At 44.0% G+C, this 22398-nt stretch overlaps 4 protein-coding genes across 4 annotated transcripts; all 4 read right to left on the bottom strand.

Moving 5' to 3' along the window:
• Positions 1–129: 129 nt before the first annotated feature.
• On the bottom strand, positions 130–381 carry CCR75_007064 (uncharacterized protein; the record flags this gene model as incomplete). Its single annotated transcript, XM_067965128.1, has 1 exon — positions 130–381. One exon carries the CDS (start codon positions 379–381, stop codon positions 130–132), a length of 252 nt encoding a protein of 83 aa, XP_067822601.1.
• A 1587-nt stretch (positions 382–1968) lies between these two features.
• Positions 1969–3534, bottom strand: CCR75_007065 (uncharacterized protein). The gene is made up of 4 exons (XM_067965129.1): positions 3345–3534; positions 3119–3275; positions 2250–3033; positions 1969–2178 (listed from the first exon to the last, which is right to left on the bottom strand). The coding sequence occupies exons 1-4, from the start codon at positions 3454–3456 to the stop codon at positions 2011–2013; spliced, it is 1221 nt and encodes a 406-aa protein (XP_067822602.1). The 5' UTR covers positions 3457–3534; the 3' UTR covers positions 1969–2010.
• Positions 3535–18609: 15075 nt separating this feature from the next.
• On the bottom strand, positions 18610–20408 carry CCR75_007066 (uncharacterized protein; the record flags this gene model as incomplete). The annotated part of the gene is made up of 2 exons (XM_067965130.1): positions 18610–20216; positions 20280–20408. 2 exons carry the CDS (start codon positions 20406–20408, stop codon positions 18789–18791), a joined length of 1557 nt encoding a protein of 518 aa, XP_067822603.1. The 3' UTR covers positions 18610–18788.
• Positions 20409–20935: 527 nt separating this feature from the next.
• On the bottom strand, positions 20936–21118 carry CCR75_007067 (uncharacterized protein; the record flags this gene model as incomplete). The annotated part of the gene is made up of 1 exon (XM_067965131.1): positions 20936–21118. The coding sequence occupies one exon, from the start codon at positions 21116–21118 to the stop codon at positions 20936–20938; it is 183 nt and encodes a 60-aa protein (XP_067822604.1).
• Positions 21119–22398: the final 1280 nt, after the last annotated feature.

Below are 22398 nucleotides of genomic sequence, written 5' to 3'. Positions count from 1 at the left end.
AAGAATTTGGTGTCGAACAAGAGTCATTTTAAGAACTGGCCGATTACGATTAATTTGATTCGCATCAGATCGTTGAACGATGCGTGCAAAACTCCAGTATGCTCGTTAAAAGCTGCATATAATAACTTCTCACAGGTCCAATCCGAAGCCTGTACAGATCTTTTGGCCCATTTGTCTGCGCCGTCCGGGAATCGAACCCGGGGCATCTCGTTGGCAACGAGATATTTTTCCACTAAACCAACGGCGCTGGCGGGATCGACGAGTCACCTTATACGCAATATTCTTGCTTTGACACGTCGTCAGCTTACAAATGGCACAAAAACAGTGCTGCTTCTCAACAGCCCCTGCGGATGCCAACATTGGCTCTGATGCCAACCCCATTCGTCATGAAGTAAGAATTTGGTGCCGAATAAGCGTCATTTTAAGAGCTAGCTGAATTACGATTATTATGATTCGCATCAGATCGTTGAACGATGCGTGCAAAACTCCGGTATGCTCGTTAAAAGCTGCATATAATAACTTCTCACAGGTCCAATCCGCAGACTTTACAGATCTTTCGGCCCATTTGTCTGCGCCGTCCGGGAATCGAACCCGGGGCATCTCGTTGGCAACGAGATATTTTACCACTAAACCAACGGCGCTGGCGGGATCAACGAGTCACCTTATACGCAATGTTCTTGCTTTGACACGTCGTCACCTTTCAAATGGTACAAAAACAGCGCTGCTCCTCAACAGCCCCTGCGGATGCCAACATTGGCTCTGATATCGATCTCATTCGTCAGGAAGTATGAATTTGGTGTCTAACAAGCATCATTTTAAGAATTGTCCGAATTCCGAATATTTATTTTGGCATCAGATTGTTGAACGATGCGTGCAAAACTCCGGAATGCTCTTGAAAAGCTACATATAATAACTTCTCACAGGTCCAATCCGCAGAATTTACAGATCTTTTGGCCCATTTATCTGCGCCATCCGGGAATCGAACCCGTGGCATCTCGTTGGGAACGAGATAATTTACCACTAAACCAACGGCGATGGCGAGATCAACGACCCCTTATCTAAAAGGTAGATTATATTTCGAGAATATTACTTAACAGAGATAGTCCATTATATCTACTTACTCCGCGGTCCAGTCAGCACTGGACGCGCGCAAAGAGAGAGACAGATAAGACTTTATTAAATGTTTTGTATTAGTTTATAATTCAGTCAGTATTAAACGATAGAAACAGGGATATTAAATACAATGTACTTTTAACCCTCTTTAAAACAAGTGTTTTAAAGAGAGTCTTCCTCTGCACATACTAGTGTACGCGAAGTGACGTAAAGCACCACTCGCACCGAGGCAGTGCGAAGTGGACTTGTACTGAAGCAGTACAAGTCGTCAGTGCCCCGTTACATTTTGGGTATCCATACTTGAAGTCGCTAAGGACATATATTGTATAAGGATTTGATCCGAATTAGTGATGTGTTCCCTGATTTGGTTTGCGAGCTGCCGAAACATAAAAGCACTCATTGGTTGCTTCAAGTCCCCAAACCCCGCCAATCCCTGCTAGACGCGCGAAGGGGCGGTGGGCAATGTCACTATACATAGTTTCTCGTTAATAAGTACTTGTACGTAAGAACTTAATTAATTTATACAGGTTTTCTTTACCCCTAGACTAAGCCATCCTTCGTATGGACCCTCACTTTACGCTTAGCAACTTAAGACTTCCTCTGCACGCGTGTACGTGAAGTTTTTAATGCGAAACTGCCGGCCTAAGAGTTGAAATACCTCTAGTTAAGTAAAAACAAAACATCAGTTCATTGCATCGAGTATGTATCGAACTCACTCCACAAGTCATTTACTTCTTTTCTTACTTGGATTTGCGCTTGCACTTTCCTGCGGTATTGAAGTCTTGTGTTAAAAAATTAAGAATTTCCTTTGTCTCTCCTCCAAGCTTTTAGCTGGCAAATTCGACTTAAAAAAAGTTTTTTCTTTTACCTTCTATTTCAAAAAATGTAGTTATCATTCTACCTAAGAACTACATTCAGACTGTGCACTATTCTGGCGCGGACAACTTTCTGGAGGTCGTCAATTTCGCTATTGGTAAGATTGCGATCCATGTGGCGATATGTGATACGATAGCACTTGCTCTTGCGCTGTGACTGCGGGTGCGTGAATTCGTCGACGACAGCGACCTGTGGCAGACGCAAATGAGATGCGTTCAGTGTCAAATGTACGCTAAATAAATATTATCACAGAGGCTCACCTGCTCGACCATGTCACCGGCAATGTCACGTACCACCTCGCACAAATTATTCTCATGAAAGTTATCGTCATGCCAAAAGCTTACGTCTTTAAAACACGCAGGGTATTTGCTGTATGGCTTAAATCGTGTGATTTGTCCGTCCCTAAACTGCGACGTGAAGCGTTCGTCTCCGGACCAAAACAGCCGAATATCAGGAATACCGAACAATATCATTGCGAGACGCTCAAGACCCAGACCAAAGGCCCAACCGACATTTTCTCCCAAGCCTGCATTACGCACGATCTCCTGTTGTAGCACACCACAGCCAAGAACTTCTAACCATTCACCATTAAACAGAATTTCAAGCTCGAGCGATGGCTCTGTGAAAGGAAAATAAGCCTCCACCCAGCGCATCTCGACGTCGCCAAAAAGTTCGATCGCTATACCCTCTAATGTATTTTTAAGCTCCTGCTGAACATACACCACCTTTTCTTTACGCGGGATGAATACGTCAAGCTCAGTAAAGATGCGCACGCCTTCCATTTGGTGAAACACTGGATAGTGGTTGGCATCAATCTCGTCGCGACGGTATACATCTCCTGATATTAGAAACGACGTATAACCCTTCTTCATGGTTGTTACCTCATGTGCACTCGTGTGTGCACGCAAAACGCGATATTTATCTACGTAATAAGTGTCCGTGACCTTACGACTTACGTGGTCCTGAGGCACAAGCATCGAGTCGAAGCAGTCGTACGTCGTCACAACCGGGTCCAGATCGTCAAATATCGTAAATTTAGGAGAGCTGCCAAAGCAATTTCAACATAAAAAAAAGAGTTGACGATTCCATCAACAATAAATACCCACGTCAATATTCATCAACTTCGCACCCGTGGAGCCGGTTCTGGTCGTCGAAATAGCGCTCGATCTTAGTTTTAATAATGTGCAATGGGTGGTTCTGCTGGCGGTGCAAATTCACACCTATCTTGTCAGCAATTGACTGGCTTATGTTGCAGAACGGATCGCGATATTTCATCCATTCAATTCCTACGTGAGCAATGTGACACTAAGCTTCAAAAGGAAGTGTCAATAATTTAGTAAGGCTAAGGTAAATACTCTTTCGATTCATTGAAGCTGCTTGAATTGCGCGTTTGCTTTTTTCCAGCAATGTGGTGCGTCCAGTCACGGAGACGCCTCGACCAAATTTCTGTGCCGCCTGGCGCATCATATTGGTAGTGATTGTTATCGTACTATGCGAAGCCTACGACTATACATGTTATTTTACTTTTGAAATGCACATTAATATCCAATAAGCTGATTTTTTTGATATTTGAATTTTCAGACTTTCGCAGGTCAAATTTTGCACATCTCCTATTTAATTATTTCTTTGAATAAATACTTTTAATACTACAAAAGTTCAAAGCCTGGAGCAGCTCAGTTGAAAGTTGATTGTGTATTTATCGTTAACACAACCTATACCTACTCGGCTAAGATATTCTTGATTTTTCTTGTCAGTTTTTTTTAATTCTGATTTTTAATTCTAGCCCGAGGGCTTATCTGTGCTTACCGATACCGGGGTCTCAAGGGTATCTTAAGTCTGTTCCATTTCAATTTTTGTGGTTGGTGCGGGAATCAAACCCGTGTCCTTTGGGTCACCAGGTCGATGCTTAACCTCCACACCAGAGTGGGACCCCGCCTGGAGCAACTCATAAGTAACTTACTTTTGCTACGTAAATTTCCGACGTAACAAAAAAATTCCTTCTTCCGACACAGTTGAGCAAAAAAGGATGTTTGTGTCGTAATAATTCGCTGCACTGATTGGCTAGGAGGTGCTTCGTTGAAATATGTGGGTTTTGTCCTTATCTATAGTATAGAAGAGAGTGGTTAAACTCTATTGTGATTGGGCTCCTTCGCTTGTACTGCTTCAGTACAAGTTAACCTAGACTATAATCGTGTAGGAATGGTGGCTCCGAATACTTCATGTGCACGACGTGCAGAGGAAGGTTTTAAGTTGCTAAGCGTGGCTTTGCAAATGAAGCTCCACACAAAGGAAAACTAGAATAGGGTAAAGTAAAACTGTATTACTTGAATTCAATTCCTACGTACTAATAATTCTTAATATCCTGACTTAATTGGCTAACAAGAAAATATGTATGGGGACTCGTTGCTTACGTCTAGCAACGATTAGCGGGTTTAATATATAGACTTGAATTAACTGCCACAACATTATCGAAACATGTAATATTTTATCTCTTCTTTATTCTTCCCCTCTATATGTAAAAAAGTTGTGTGACAGGCTGCCCCGTTACATCAGCCCCTCTGTAATGGGGCACACACCGGTTGGGAAACCGTTGTTGTGCTACATTCATATTATGGGTAAAAGACCATTTTATCCTATTCTAAAATAGTTGATTACTTAAACCCCATTTATTATGGGTTACAAATATGGGTGCCGCCAGATATAAATCTGGCGACCGAAATCTATTTCTCAAATTAGCTAGGGGAATGTTTAAGATTAAATAATTAAATAAAGTGCAGTTCCCCTTTTGATCTTAAAGCGTTAAGTGCCTTCCTAAGGCTTGCGCATTGATCTGTAAGAGATAGAAGCCTTTCTAAGGTATATATTCTTGGCCACTAGATGCCACTTGGTTATACGAACCCCAGAATCCTTTGAACTTGGATTTATTAAACTTTAATAGCTTGAACGGCTCCCTGAGTTGTTAGACGCATTAGTTCTATAGAACTAAGAGACTCCTTGAGTCCAAAAGTCTTCCTCTAACTTTAGGAGCGGGGTAGCTCCGCTACACCCTCCTAAACAACAGTCACTTTAGTGAATTTTGTTATCTGAAAGAGAGTATTTTGAGGCTTTATTGGTCGGTAAAGACATCCAACCAATTCACCGCATGTGTAACGTTCCCCCTTACATTAAACTTTATCCTGTGAGAATAATTGAACTTAAAATAGCAGGGACAATAAATATTATTTTTCAAGAGGAAATAGAAAATGAAGAACAAATCATTAAATTTTATTTATTTTTACTTTATAGTTCCAATATTACCAAATTTGATAATATTGACGGAATAAGACATTAGTTGGTTGATTTACGTTTAAATCAACCCCGTCAATCGTTACAAGACACGATTAGGCGTCGCGCAAGTAAGCGCATTGCATAATTTGTTATTAACATATTAGAGCCAGTAGATAGAAGATCGTTATGAAGACCTCGAATTAACCCTTAGTAGCTATCACTTCTTAGCTACTTAGAACCTTCGACTACACAGCGTGTGCGTGGAGTGATCGAGGCACCCCACCTTCACTGTAAACCATTTAGGTTGACTAGCACTATTATCAGTACTAGCACAAAAGGTGCGCCGTTAAACCTGCTAGCACTTCGTAGTCCGTTCAACAGTCTGTGCACGTTCCATCTAACAAAGATATGTTCGATGAAGAAGGAGGGAGTTTTCGATCCCCTCAAGAAGACTATCACGCATCGCGTGAAAGGTTCACTCTTTTGGGTTACCCTGAGAGAAAAGCGATCGAGCTCAATAGTTCGGTCATAGCCGTTGACGCCATGCTGTACACTCTGGGCAGAGATGAACAGCATGCGGCCATAGCCGAGTTCATGCAACACGAACTCGACGGGGCCCGAGAGTAAGTAACCTTGCTTCACCAGCAAGGCTCTTAACACGCGGAAGTGTTGAGAGAGCAGGGTGCTCAACAATTAGAGCTGTTGAGACAGCAGCATCTAAAAAAAATGCTGCTAATGGGCCGAGGCTTCCGCGTCGACTTGAAAGCTTAAAGATCGAAACTTTCAAGTTTAAGGCAGTCGTACGCGACTCCCTTTTGAGATGGTTCGTTGAATTAGACGACGCCATAGAAGCTCGCTGTATCAGTAATGATGCTACGAAAGTGAAATCTGGCATGTTCAACTTAGCCGGACGTGCCAAATCTTGGGCATTGGGGCTTAAGCTTTACGACCTATTAGTCTTTGGGTCGTATGCGGTCTTAAAGACCCGGCTCAGATAATCGCCTCGTGCCGAATTCAGGGCTCGAGCCGAGCTCCTGGATTTGAAGCAGGGCCTGCGTGACATTAACGCTTATACCCGACATACACGATACCTGGTCAGCTGTATCGCTTGTCATCGTATTGATGAACGAACACAGGTAAATGTGTTTATTAAAGGTTTTGCAGACGGCCTTATTAAACTCACCTGTTCTGGCTAGAATTCGAGTCGCTCGACCAAGCGATCTCTATTGCGAAACAGATGGACTTCAGCCTGAAAAGGCTTTCGTCCATTCGGGTGCATATCGTCCACCGAGACGACAAGTAAACGGAGGTCCAGAACCCATGGGCCTCTCGTGTTGAGAGCGAGAAACTTCGTTTTTCAAGAAAGAAACGGTTACAAAAATGTAATCGCTGTCAGAAAAAGCAAAAAGACGGGCCACTACGCCTATGAGTGTAGTTCCTCACGGCCAGTGCCTAGATTCACTGAGCGAAAATAGCAACCCCTCACAAGGGACAGCGGAGGACGCGGATCCAACGCCGTTGCGAAAAAACCGGAACGGCGAGGCGGATCGTCAAAAAACGGTCGGAGTCAGTAAGTGCGGGGCGCCGTACTAACCCAGCAACGTCAAAAGAATTTGCAGGCTTTTTGACGAAGGTTGCTCCTCACACACAAACATTGTGTGTAACTACCCCAGGTGATGAGGTAACCTCATCACCTTGAAAACTATAGTGACAAACAAATTGTCACTAAAGTCCCTAGTCTATTGTGGGCGTCGAACAATTTCATTCGACGCCAATCGCTAGAAGATCGCAGACTCGGATTCATTGAGCGCAATATCCCTTTAACGCGGATGACAGTGCACCTAGCAGCAGACGCATTTATAACAGTAAAGAAACGTGGAGTTGGTATCTAATACACGCTAAAGCGTAAACAGTACGAAGGAACCATCATCGTACTAGATTTAGCTGACAATTTTGATGTCATCCTTGGATTACCATGGCTCAGAAAGTGCGAGCCATGTATAAATTGGCAGCATCAAGGCGTGACGATGCCTGTCTATTGTTCATCAGATGGTCATCTGATGAACGTCATGGACCGTTAACAAGGTGTGGATGTCCTACGAGTGAGTGCGATGGCCTCAGTTGTGGGTCGGTCGTTAGCATGACTGCACAAGACCTCAGTATGAATACCCAATACACTGTGGAGTTAGATCCCAACGGCCGTGCACAAGCACATGCAGCGTCGAAGGTCCACCATTGTGACGTGGACATAGTTACCGACGGCTGTGCACAAGCACAGGCAGTGTCAAAGTTCGGCCACTCGAATAAGTTCAGAAGAACGAATCAAGGATTTTTACTACAAAAGCACGTTCCAAGAAAGTTTACAACGCCCATCTATAAGAGACAGTGCGAAAGTCCTAGATCGACTGCAGAGTCGATCGTAGAGGATCTCGCAGTGGCAGCGCAACCATAGCTAGAGGCAGCTGGGGAGGATACTCCCCCAAAAAACTTGAGGGAGCAAGTCCCCGGAAACCTGTGGTCAAGGGTCCCAGGTACCTTTAAAAATAAGTTCCAAAGAAGAAACTGAGACAATAAATGTCTTAGTAAATACTGGATCAAGTGTAGGCGCTTATACACTTGATCTGATAGCGCCTTCGAATAACTTCGAAGATAACTCAACTGCCAACGCTTGAACCGCAACGGTTCTTGCGGGATCTGCGTAGTGGCAAAGGCAAGCAGATCTGCGTACTTGTCATAGATGACAACTACGTGGCCGATATTCGGTCGGCAATGGTATATCATGAGAGAGAACGGGTTCTTAGCAGCTCACCGATGGACGAAAGTGTCCTCGATGAGAAGACTCGCATTGAATGTTTTACGTCCCAATCCTGGGAGTCTTTGAAGACAACCCCTCTACATAAGGATTATAGAGAATTTGAGAATGTCTTCCTTGAATCAGTATCGTGAAAGTTGCCTAAGGATAAATGCATTCGACACGAAATCGACCTAATCCCAGGTTCAAAATACTGTGTCCTAAAGCAATGGTCATCGCTTCATGAACAAGCATTAGCGATCGACAAATTCTTTGCCGATCGCTTAGCAGCGGGGCCATGTGAGAAAATCAACTTCCCCACATAGCTCTCCGACCTTCTGTGTGCGTAAAGCAACAAGAGGATGGCTGATTGTGCATGCATTCAATTAATTGAATGCTGCAACGGTACCGACTTAAACGCCGTTACCACGAAAAGACGTCATCATTGATGGTTTGTCAAAGAGTACTATCTTTATGTCAATGGATCTAATGGATGGATTTTATCAGTTTTTTACGCTTGTACAAATATCCCATTCACAGTAGTAAGCACCACAAGCGGTATGGCTAGTCATACCACAGGGACTTAGTAATGCCCCTGCGAGGTAATTACTGAGATTATCCACTTCGATGTTAATAAAATCAAAGTTTGTATCCTCCGCATTGACCTTAGTGCTAATGCGTGACGAGCAAGAGCTAGAATGTTCTTTGCTTAAGCACGTCCACCCCCCTTAAAAAAGTCACTCTCAAACGAGGGGGGTATAAGTGGGTGGCGTAGGCCAATCACGAAAAATGGTGTATGCTTTGTAGAAGCATGCACTGAATTGTTGATGACAAATTATACGATCGGGAAGAACTCGCTCCAACTCTTAGAAGAGTGGACGTATCAGCGAAATTTCTCTTCGAGAATGCGGTTTGCACGTTCCGTCCGACCATTCTGAAGCAGATGGTCAGGTTTGCCAATTTCCGCAGGTCTCGATCTGAGACCAGTTCGCGGTGTAACCCACGGAGTCGAAATATCGTGTCAACAACGACACGAGCTCAGCCTTTAGCTGTGATCGACTCCGGTACTGAAGCAAGATGTACCATTTTTCTGGAACGATCAACAAAAACAAGAATTCCATTGTTATTATGTTCGCCGTCGCGAAATTTGAAGACGAAGTCCATGATACAGACTGCCAACACTCTGCCGGAACAGGCAGAGATTGTAACGGCTTCACCCGTTGGCAAATTTCGCAACACGTGTGTTCTTGTGGACGAAATCATACCGGCGTGGCCATTAGAAGTCGCGACTTATCGTGAGATAGGTCTTTTCACGTCCACAATGACCACTTATTGATGTATCGTGGCACAAATACATTATACATAAACGCAAATCATTATGAATGGGGATGACGACGCGAGGTGTGTCGCCAGCAATGGCTGTGTAATACAGCAACTAATTGCGTATTGTGTATCGATCTGTTGAATGATCTATACAACTTTGACAATCCTCTTAAGGATTGTTGGATGATTTTCTAAGGTACTCCATCCACCTTTTAGAGCTCTTCTAACGTCGTCGAGTAATGTTGACGACGGAACACTTATTGTTGCAACAGCGGCCTTATGATCACTTTTGATTTGCGCAGCCGGCTTAAAATCGGGCCGGCGCGAAAGGGCATCAGCGACGACCTTAAGTCGTCCTAGTTTATACTCCCGAAGACGTTACACTCCGCGAAGAAAGACAAACATCTCGCCATTATGTGCGAGGCGCGGACTGTTTACGGCTGTGCGTAAAGACAAATAGTCCGTATGTACAATGAACGGTCTATCTCCCAAGACATATACCCTACTTAGCCAGTGCGTATTTCATGGTAAGGAATTTCTTGTCATGCACTGGATAATTGCGTTTAGCTGGTTGAAGCTGACGCGATTGATAACAGACGACGCGCTCTGCGCTGTCTGTGTCATATTGCATTAATGCACAGCCGTTTGCAAATCGTTAGCGTCACAGACCACATGGAAATGTCGACCTTGATCCGTAATCGGCAGGATTGGTGATTGCATCAAGCTTTGCTTGATACCCTCAAGTAACGCTGGCAATCAGCGTTCCATGACCACTTCAACTTTTTCTTCAACAGAAGGAGAAATATGTACTGTCATTTCGGCATAATTGCTTGAGTACTTGAGCGGGTACACCACGAAACCTAAAAACTTTCGAAGTCCCTTTACATTGACTGGCACAGTCCAATCGCTGATCGCCTTGGTCTTTTCGGGTTCCGGGCGTTCACCATGTTTACCCACGATGCACCCAAGAAGTGTTTTTTTTCGCTTGCAGCGAATTTACACTCCTTGAGATTGGCATACAATTTATGCCCACGCATAAGTGTAAGAACCTTTCGAGCGTGAGTACGATGTACTTCAACGTTCGACTCTCCGTTTATGGCTCTGTTACGAACGAGGACGTCATCAAAAACCTCGGTGCGAAACCCCGCACCGATCTCAACAGATTGGTTACACATCTTTAAATCACAATGCTATTACTGACTTTGACAAAGATGCTGAAAGACTCAGCGTCGCAAACAATATTATTTATGAGAACGATAATATTCTCAATAATGAAGAGATTGACATCTCCGCAGTGCGAGCCGGTCGCACTAAACGCAAAAATAAAACCGAGTCAGCAGGTGATTTCTTGGTGGCTAGAGTAACAGTGGTTCTTTTTGTACAGGATTCCATCGCTGATGCGGGCCGACAGAAACGGAACTCTGACAAAAAATGAATAGCAAACATAATTTCATTTAATGATAATGACCTAGTCCTACTGTCTTGATAAAAATATCAAAACATGTAGTGACGAATGTGAGCAGTTATAAATTACTGCCCAGGTATATCGGCCCGTTTCGTGTACTTCATCGCCAAGGAAATGCGTACACGATCGAGCTGCCTCGTAGTATGCGTACGCGTCCTACGTTTTCTGTTGGGCGTCTCCACCTATACCATCAGTACGAGGTTTATTTCGATTCCAAATTTACCGGAACGGTCTAGGGCATCCGCCAAACCTCATGGTTCCAAGCCAAAGCATTATTGTCTCGGACAGAGTCTGATTCTCTTGAACCAGGCGATCTTATTTCCCCCAAGGAAGAGATCTTTTGACGAGCTGTCACCAGCTCGTTATGAAGGGACTGATCTGACCTTTCGTTCGCCAGTTGATCAATCGCAATCTGCCACATTTTATCAACTGGTAACGAGAAACATTATCAATGGTCACCGCTAACTCGCGGCGACGGGATCGCTCGTGATCAATATCCTCCCTCAAATAATAAAGGGTGTGATCCAAATCATTATGTTAATTTGGGCACGTCAAACGAGGCGAACCCGTTTTTTCTTTTCCCTCCACATCCATTGATGGATTCGAGGGGTGAGAAGCGTGTTCTTGTTGAAAGCTTCTCGAGCCACCGTGAGGTAAAGGGGGTTCGAGAGAGTTATCTCGTTCGTTGGCAACTTTGTTCCCAGCTGATGTTGGACATTCCAGGTCTCGTCTTGCAGTACGACGAGGCCCATCTTCCTCGACGTAAGGTCCACCGAAAAACGAGCGCACCCGCGCTCGTAAAAGGATTGGAGGTTCTCAATCCGTTGACGCATCTCGTAGGAGTCCTCCAATGAGGATCTTTAAGGGAATCTTCTTTCTTCGAGGCATGACCTGCACCCTTAAAATAGCATTAGCATGAGTCTCCCAACGAAAGGCAAGAAATTCCTGCCTCTTTACACAAACGAAGCAACTTGTAGCGACTACGGTCCGTTTCTTGAACCATTCACGGAAAGCATTTAGCTTGTCAAGCCAGACTCACGGCTTATGCTTTGCAAATTCTATACAAAGGCTGCCCAAGCTTGGAACAAAGGGGTTTGACATCCTTTGACCGCTTGGAAAAGTACCACCGATGCCGGAAAAAGGTATCGATGAAGAATTTCGTCTCATCCTCACCAGGCTTATGAAGCCTGGATGAGTCGAATAACGGAATATAATTTGATCGTTGGTTATACCAGACCAACGAATTAGGTTATCCTAAGAGGGCAACCAATGCCTCTTTTTAGGAGCGAACCGCAACGTATTGCGGCCCCTCTCCTGTTGGCTCATGTTAACGTTAACTTGGCCCTTTGATCGATCCCTAGAATTACTCCTTTCCTGGTGATGCAAAGTATCACCATCAGCAGCTCTCTTCCCTTCGAGACCACTTTGCTCTTGTGTGACGCATTCTAACGTCATCAGAGTGATCATCGCCCACGGAGTCATCATCAGATGACTTTCCACCAAAGAGGTCCGAAGAGTCGAAAAACCTCGTCATCACCTCTCTGGTTGTCACGTTAGAACTTAACGTCTTAATGGACTCGGCCACGGGTGATCCGGCGGGCTTTACAGTAAATCGCAGTAGATGCATTAGCGTCTAGAGAAACATTTGAATTACCAACAGCTGCACTGATCAGTGCAGCTGGCAGCTTTGCGACCTCACGGGCCACGCGCACAGACTTAATCGTCGCCATGTTGATTTCGGTCAAAATCAATTAATGAAAATAAAGTCGGTATTTTGATTATGCCAGTAATGCAAAAATTTCAGGGAAAGACATAATAGTATTTCCTGTCACCCTACATCCGTCACTATATTGACTGTTGGTTAATTAGGGGGATGATATAACGGGTGTTTTGCTACATAAGTTTTATTTCCTATGATAGAAATAATATATAATATTTTCTATGAGAGCAAATAAATAAAGAAGACAAATTATCATATCTATTATTTTGACTTAAATAGTTCCAATATCAACAAATTTGGTATAATTAATGCAATAAAACATGAGCCCTATTGATTGGTTGATTTAGGTCAAAATCAACCCCCCAATCCTTATAGGACCCGATTCTGCTGTGCGCAGGAGCAGCCAGACTTATTAAGTTTACAATATAATAAATGCAGTAGTAGATAGAAGATCGTTACATAGGAAACTATATATGTAAATACACTTTTACTTTTTCTCTATTCTGAAGCCTTAGTCTAGACCTTTAAGCTAAAGACCCTTAGCTTCATAAGAAACCTTCCTCTGTGCCTTGCGTACGTAAAGTTTCGAGGCACCTCATCTACACTGCAATCAGTGTAAGGTTAACTAATACTGATTAGTACTAGTGAAAAGTACCACATTACACCATGAAATGGTCTGTCTAGGTATCGCCAGGATTGACGGTTGCATCAAACTTTGCTTGATACCCTCAAAGTAACGCTGACAACTGCGTTCCATGACCACTCAACATTTTTCTTCGAAAAAGAAGAAAAATGCACTGTTATTTCGGCATGATTGCGGGAGTATATGTAAGTTATTCGCCAAGCCGAGGAACTTTCGAAGTCCCTTCACATTGACTGGCACAGTCCAATCGCTGATCGCCTTGGTCTTTTCGGGCTCCGGGCGTTCACCGTGTTTACCCACGATACACCCAAGAAGTGTTTTTTTTTTTCGCTTGCAGCGAATTTACGCTCCTTGAGATTGGCATACAATTTATGCTCACGCATAAGTGTAAGAACCTTTAAAGCGTGTGTACAATGTACTTCAACGTCAGACTTTCCGTTCATGGCTCTGTTATGAACGAAGACGTCATCAAAAAAGCTCAATGCGAAACCCCGCACCGATCTCAACAGATTGGTTACACATCTTTAAATCTCGCAGGGGCATTACTAAGTCCCTGTGGTATGACTAGCCATACCGCTTGGAGTGCTTACTACTGTGAATGGGATATTTGTACACGCGTAATAATCTGATAGAATCCATCCATTAGATCCATTGACATAAAGATAGAACTCTTTGACAAACCATCAATGATTACGTTTTTTCGTTGTAACGGCGTTTAAGTCGGTACCGTTGCAGCATTCAATTAATTGAATGCATGCACAATCAGCCATCCTCTTGTTGCTTTACGCACACAGAAGGTCGGAGAGCTATGTGGGGAAGTTGATTTTCTCACATGGCCCCGCTGCTAAACGATCGGCAAAGAATTTGGCGATCGCTAATGCTTGTTCATGAAGCGATGACCATTGCTTTAGGACACAGTATTTTGAACCTGGGATTAGGTCGATTTCGTGTCGAATGCATTTATCCTTAGGCAACTTTCACGATACTGATTCAAGGAAGACATTCTCAAATTCTCTTTAATCCTTATGTAGAGGGGTTGTCTTCAAAGACTCCCAGGATTGGGACGTAAAACATTCAATCCGAGTCTTCTCATCGAGGACACTTTCGTCCATCGGTGAGCTGCTAAGAACCCGTTCTCTCTCATGATATACCATTGCCGACCGAATATCGGCCACGTAGTTGTCATCTATGACAAGTACGCAGATCTGCTTGCCTTTGCCACTACGCAGATCCCGCAAGAACCGTTGCGGTTCAAGCGTTGGCAGTTGAGTTATCTTCGAAGTTATTCGAAGGCGCTATCAGATCAAGTGTATAAGCGCCTACACTTGATCCAGTGTTTACTAAGACATTTATTGTCTCAGTTTCTTCTTTGGAACTTATTTTTCAAGGTACCTGGGACCCTTAACCACAGGTTTCCGGGGACTTGCTCCCTCAAGTTTTTTGGGGGAGTATCCTCCCCAGCTGCCTCTAGCTATGGTTGCGCTGCCACTGCGAGATCCTCTACGATCGACTCTGCACTCGATCTAGGACTTTCGCACTGTCTCTTATAGATGGGCGTTGTAAACTTTTCTTGGAACGTGCTTTTGTAGTAAAAATCCTTGATTCGTTCTTCTGAACTTATTCGAGTGGCCGAACTTTGACACTGCCTGTGCTTGTGCACAGCCGTCGGTAACTATGTCCACGTCACAATGGTGGACCTTCGACGCTGCATGTGCTTGTGCACGGCCGTTGGGATCTAACTCCACAGTGTGTTGGGTATTCATACTGAGGTCTTGTGCAGTCATGCTAACGACCGACCCACAACTGAGGCCATCGCACTCACTCGTAGGACATCCACACCTTGTTAACGGTCCATGACGTTCATCAGATGACCATCTGATGAACAATAGACAGGCATCGTCACGCCTTGATGCTGCCAATTTATACATGGCTCGCACTTTCTGAGCCATGGTAATCCAAGGATGACATCAAAATTGTCAGCTAAATCTAGTACGATGATGGTTCCTTCGTACTGTTTACGCTTTAGCGTGTATTAGATACCAACTCCACGTTTCTTTACTGTTATAAATGCGTCTGCTGCTAGGTGCACTGTCATCCGCGTTAAAGGGATATTGCGCTCAATGAATCCGAGTCTGCGATCTTCTAGCGATTGGCGTCGAATGAAATTGTTCGACGCCCACAATAGACTAGGGACTTTAGTGACAATTTGTTTGTCACTGTAGTTTTCAAGGTGATGAGGTTACCTCATCACCTGGGGTAGTTACACACAATGTTTGTGTGTGAGGAGCAACCTCCGTCAAAAAGCCTGCAAATTCTTTTGACGTTGCTGGGTTAGTACGGCGCCCCGCACTTACTGACTCCGACCGTTTTTTGACGATCCGCCTCGCCGTTCCGGTTTTTTCGCAACGGCGTCGGATCCGCGTCCTCCGCTGTCCCTTGTGAGGGGTTGCTATTTTCGCTCAGTGAATCTAGGCACTGGCCGTGAGGAACTACACTCATAGGCGAAGTGGCCCGTCTTTTTGCTTTTTCTGACAGCGATTACATTTTTGTAACCGTTTCTTTCTTGAAAAACGAAGTTTCTCGCTCTCAACACGAGAGGCCCATGGGTTCTGGACCTCCATTTACTTGTCGTCTCGGTGGACGATATGCACCCGAATGGACGAAAGCCTTTTCAGGCTGAAGTCCATCTGTTTCGCAATAGAGATCGCTTGGTCGAGCGACTCGAATTCTAGCCAGAACAGGTGAATTTAATAAGGCCGTCTGCAAGACCTTTAATAAACACATTTACCTGTTTTCGTTCATCAATACGATGACTAGCGATACAGCTGACCAGGTATCGTGTATGTCGGGTATAAGCGTTAATGTCACGCAGGCCCTGCTTCAAATCCAGGAGCTCGGCTCGAGCCCTTAATTCGGCACGAGGCGATTATCTAAGCCGGGTCTTTAAGACCGCATACGACCCAAAGACTAATAGGTCGTAATGCTTGAGCCCCAATGCCCAAGATTTGGCACGTCCGGCTAAGTTGAACATGCCAGATTTCACTTTCGTAGCATCATTACTGATACAGCGAGCTTCTATGGCGTCGTCTAATTCAACGAACCATCTCAAAAGGGAGTCGCGTACGACTGCCTTAAACTTGAAAGTTTCGATCTTTAAGCTTTCAAGTCGACGCAAAAGCCTCGGCCCATTAGCAGCATTTAGATGCTGCTGTCTCAACAGCTCTGATTGTTGAGCACACTTTTCTCTCAACACTTCCGCGTGTTGAGAGCCTTGCTGGTGAAGCAAGGTTACTTACTCTCGGGCCCCGTCGAGTTCGTGTTGCATGAACTCGGCTATGGCCGCATGCTGTTCATCTCTGCTCAGAGTGTACATCATGGCGCCAACGCCTATGACCGAACTATTGAGCTCGATCGCTCTCCTCTCAGGGTAACCCAAAAGAGTGAACCTTTCGCGCGATGCGTGATAGTCTTTTTGAGGGGCTCAAAAACTCCCTTTTTCTTTATCCAACATATCTTTGTAAGATGAACGTGCGTAGGCCGTTGAACGGACTACGAAGTGCTAGCAGGTTTAACGGCGCACCTTTCACTAGTACAGATCAGTGCTAGTTAGCTTTACACTGATTACAGTGTACGTGAGGTGCGTCGAAGCTTAACGTACTTAAAGGTACGTAGGAGGGTTTCTATGAAGCTAAGGTCTTTAGCTTAAAGGTCTTAACTAAGGCTTTTGTATGCATAAAAAGTAAAACTGTATTGATATATTAGTTTCCTACGTAACGATCTTCTATCTACTACTGAATTTGATATATTGTTAATTAACTAAGTATGGCACCTCCTGCGCAGTGCACAATCGTGTCTTATAACGATTGGCGGGGCTGATTTAGGCTTAAATCAACCAATCAATAGAGCTAATGTTTTATTGCATCAATTATACCAAATTTGTTTTTAAGTATTGGAGCTTTTTGAGTCAAAATTACCGCATCTTCACGGATAATTCAAATTCACTGGGTCTATATTAAAGATAGGGATCCGCTAACCCAAACAGCCCCCTCCTCCCAATGCGGAAGCTCTAAGCTTAAGTCGCGAACTATGATTGGCTGCAAATCTATAAACGAAATTTGACTGGCTGTACGAGTATATATGACAAAATGGCAAAGGCTTGCTTAAAGAAGCTGAAAACGGCAGAAGCTGGCAAACTTAACGTATGGAAGCTAATTTTAACGACGATCACAACAGAGGAAACCTTGTTTTGAAGCAATTATAGAAAACATTTTTTTGGAGCAGTTATACAATACTATGGACTTGGATGAGAAAAGTGTTCCCAATCATCTAGGTGCCAGACGTGACCGACAGTAGTTCAATATTTGTTGCCGCTCGTCACTTTTGAGGGCTCGGCCTTGCGGATGTACGGCAGCATCCGCAAACGACTCGTGATTGTGTTCAAGTTATTTGGCCTCAACAACCCTGTGAACAAAGTCTCCATAAATTCACATTCAGCGGATTGTTAAAGCGGACGACAACCTGTTCCAAGGCTTTCGCGTACGCGTTTACGCTGCTGCTGCTGTTGTGGCAGAGTTGCGTGCCCCAGACGTGAGTATTTCAGACAAAAAGCTTTGATTTCACCATCGAAGCAGTGTCCAACTCTCCTTGTTCTTTTGCAAACAAACACGAAACCCCCATCTTGGGATTGACGGCTTACTGCTAAGCGAGCTTCTTCCAAGGATTCGTAGGTAGTATGGACGATATCTTCGAGTTGATGCATAGTAGTAGTAGTAGTATTAGAAATGGGAAGGGTATTTTACGGTAATATGGAATGGTATACAGTGCAAGCTTTTCCATCGCGATCGTTCTGTCATGTATACAAATCCAGTAGTAATCGCTCCAGCCAATCAAAGCTCGTTAATTTAGCCTAGGGGTAATCCATTAATAACTTAGGGGTTCTGCATTGGGGTTAGCGGATCCCTAAAGATAATACTTTTGTACTTCTTTACTTATTTCCTCTCATAGAAAATATTATTTATTTTTCCTCTTATTGGAAATAATATTAATGAACGGTACATCCCGTTACAGTACTAGCAAAATGTGCCCCGTTACAAAGTAAGCTCTGAGTGTAATTCTATAATAATTTTGATTTTACACTCGAGAGAGGTATGGGCGTGGAATTCGTGAACCGTCGCTAAGTATCCCACTTTCTTCAGTGTGCAAAGCACATGAACTTGCCTCAGATCAACTATTCAGTTTATTTGCACTATTTTGTTTATTACTTATGAAATTAATTTAGCATTGACTCTTGAAGCACAGTACTTACAAACTTTAAGTATTCCACTTTCTTCAGTGTGCAAAGCACATGAACTTGCCTCAGATCAACTATTCAGTTTATTTGCACTATTTTGTTTATTACTTATGAAATTAATTTAGCATTGACTCTTGAAGCACAGTACTTACAAACTTTAATTAAAATTGATAAATCTGTTTTGATATTCGAAATTACCTGACGCACTCAACGTCTGTTTCGGCCTCCTCGCTGTCGCTCAAATTGAAGCTTTGACAAACACAAAGCAGAAATTATTTGAATCGTAAGACTACTCGTCTGTTAAGCACTGGGATAATCTAAGCTTCTGTTCCGAGTCTTGATGTCCCTCACCAACACATCAGAAAGCTTACGACCCTCCATCAACGCCTTCATATGCATAATCGGTTGCACACCTACATCCGTAACAGTTCTGCCATGAATAAGTTCACTGTACTTTTGCGGGTACAAGTTCGCCAGCGGATCAACGCCGTCACTTGTTGCAGTCACGCCTTCAGCAACACGGAATAAAGCGTCGATATCATTCATTTTCATGAATGGGCATGTGGCGCAACCTCCTGCTGTTGAGCACCCTTCGCCACCGGCAACACCAGGGACCAACTCTTCTCCTTCTGTAGCGACAGCATCCGCCGAGACAGGAAATATGATTTCCACTTCTGGTTTCACACAAGTCTTTTGTGCGTTTAATGTCTCCTGCACACCGCGCACAATAGCAGTGATCATACCAGCCTCCGTGCCCAGCACAAAACTTAGCTTTTCTCCCACTTGTTTCTTTACAGCCTCTGCCGTCTTGGCTTTGATAAAATTCAAAATGTTAGAAGTCGATCCAACGACACCGCGGCCCTCGTTCTGCGCCTCCATCGCAAGCGTAAACATCTCGCCAGGTACCTCAAAGTGCGCCGTTTGATAAGCGTGGCTATATTCGTCGCGAACACGCTTAGTCACCTTGTCGCCAAACATGTGATGCACGATACAATTTCCCTCCTTAAAAAAATGAAAACGCGAAATCAGCTCAGCAATAGTCTTGCGGTTGTGCTGCGGGTGAATCTGACGAATCTTTTCGTCTGGAAGTACCGCAAAGTGCTCAAACATCTGCTGCAAATTCTCCCCCATGTATGTATCCGGTCCGTACCAGATCGTAATATCTGGCACTTGTGCAAACGCTTGAAGTACAGTTTGTACCACATTTGAAGACGTGCACGTAATCGTGGGAACTAGATCATGCGCGAAGGCCTTGCTGCGCAGTGACGTGTTAATATAGACGATATGCAGGCTATTTGGGGTTTTGGCAGCTTTCTGCAAAAACGCAAGGTATGCCTTTTTCTCTGCCGACTCTGCTAGACTGCAGCCAATTTTCTGCTCAGCTAAGCGGTACACAGGGATGTGTTCAAAGCCATTCGAGTCCAAGTTTGCACGGACACTCTCGGACATAAAGTCAACCCCGAGTACGGCCACTGAGCGAATGCCACTTTGAGCCATCTTGGCGGCTGCCTCACCCATAGCAAGTGAGTCAGCGACGATAATGTGCGGCCACGAAAGAGATGCCAGAATTCCCTGCAGCTCTGGATCCATGTAGAAATGCGCAACGATGCCCATCTTTTTTTCATTAAGCAACGCATCTAAATCTTTGACTATCTGCATGTCAGGCTGAAAGTAATTTGCTTGAGCTTCTGCAAATGAACCTTGAGCAGAGACGCCGTCTGCTGAAATCTATATCATGCATTGAGCGACTGTCACATTATAATCTTGTCACAAGTCCGGATGAGAACTGACCAGGATGGAAGGAAATGGACGATCCCACGAAGCGGAAAGCGAAGCCGGTGCAGCGGTAATGAAGTGCTTTGGCATGAGGCGGCCGACAGGTAAGCGCACGCGACGGAAAATATGCTGAGCAGTGCGCATGTTACAAAATGAACAAGTGAGGTATTGACGGATGGGATGTGGTGAGCTGAGCCCCTTCGTAGGGACTGTCTATTTTTGCGTGCGTTTTTTTTTCTAAAAACCCGTGGCACAAGATTTATTCACCGACCGGTATAGACAAGTCTCGCCCTTTAATTCATCCAGCTGCACGACATGAAATGTTTACTAAGCTACTTTCTTTTAATTATCCAATAACGGAATATACGAGTCCTATGCTTAGAACATTTGTCAATTGCAAATGCGGCGGATGCTCCTTCAAGAAATTAAAATGTGGTAGTGATATTTCAAGCCAAATGCTTTTTATCTAATTTTACTATTCAAATTTGGTTTCGTTGATAGGATAGGCCAAGAAAACCATGATTCAACGGTTAGTTAATGGTCTCACGTGAGACGTTTGATAAAGTAACAGAATACTTTCTTCTTTCGTAAGCCTACACGAGCTCCTAATGATTATGGAATATCAGATGATGCAATCCATATTCTGAAAATTAGACTAGAGTTACTAAATCTCAATATATCCCAGATGCAGCATAACTGGCTTCGTCACACTTAACTTGGCCGTGGCTGACTTGATGACTCGCCTTCACCGAAATAATCACGATGCCAAGAAGAGTTGGATCGTTTTTAATTCTTGACAAGTCGTTAGCATCATGCGGCTTTTTAAAGATGAAGTCAAAGGAGCCTGATGCCATTACATGAAGAGAAACCGGTACATATCAAATTGGCTTTGATTTTTTTAATGATCCACAGATATTTGTCGCTCACCAATAAATATTATAACATGAATTTAAGCAGGGAATAACATAAGAAAAGAGGAAAGATTACATATGGAAGCTGCGCCTTTCCAATATGGGGACGTTAATGCTTTCGGCATACACAATAATATCCAGATTATTTAGGTTTGCAGGAAAATTACAATGCAGGAACTTTCTCTCACGTGCAGTGAGATTGTTGTGGTGGGCGCCTTAGCAACCTCACCCGACGCACTCATTACTTTGATATACGTGTCGTCACGAGAGCAGTAATCCGGCTCCTTGTGCGCAAACTGACTGCTACAACCGTACCGGCGTTTGAGCCGGTACGGTTGTGGCAGTCAGTTTATTGAACGCATGCACTGTCTGCCACCCTCCTGTTGTTGTAACGGGGTGTATCGTTCCATGAAATTAACACTCAAAGGTTGTTAATTAACATATTATCTAAAAGGTAGATAATATTTGAAGAATATTACTTTACATGGTAATATTCTAAAAGTTTATTCATTGGGAGATATAGACCATTATATCTACTTTCTCCACGGTATAGCCCCCTGTACCTGGGATGACGCACACGCGTCGTCCGGAAACCTGAAAGATAGACTTCGCTTAATACAAGGGAGTCGAAGAAGACTCCCTTTTGAGATGGTTTGTCGAGTTTGACGATGCCATAAGGGCTTGTCACATCGTCGACGAGTAAATGCAAGTCGCATTTGCTCAGTCAAACTTGGCAGGTCGTGCCAAAACTTGGGCAATAGGCTTTAAGTTGCGCGACCCATATGTCTTTGGGTCGCTCAAGGCTTTTAAAGTTCGGCTCAAAAATAGACGTTTGAACCGCCTAGGGCTGAGTTTAGAGCTCGATCAGAGCTTCTGAAACTCAAGCAAGGCAAGCGTGATGTTCACGATTATGCCCAGCACATACGACTCTTAGCGAGTTGTATCACAAACAACCCAGTTCATGAACACACGTTGGTTACGGTATTCATGCAATGTCTTATGGATGGTCCCGTAAAGACCCACCTGTTCCGCTTGGAACTGGACGTCCGAAATTAACTTCGGAGATAACTCAATTCCAACTCTAGAACCCAAGCGGTTCTTGGGAGATCTGCATAGTGGTAAAATCAAGCAGATCTACGTACTCGTCAAAGAGGACGAATACGTAATCGATATTTGGTCAGCGGTAATTTTTGCAGAGAACGAACGGGTTCTTAGCAGCTCAT

This window comes from Bremia lactucae, linkage group LG1 (assembly GCF_004359215.1).
Source record: "Bremia lactucae strain SF5 linkage group LG1, whole genome shotgun sequence".
Taxonomy (NCBI): Eukaryota; Oomycota; class Peronosporomycetes; order Peronosporales; family Peronosporaceae; genus Bremia; species Bremia lactucae.
The sequence above is the reverse complement of the archived record's forward strand: the minus strand, read 5'-3'. Positions and strand labels throughout refer to the sequence as shown.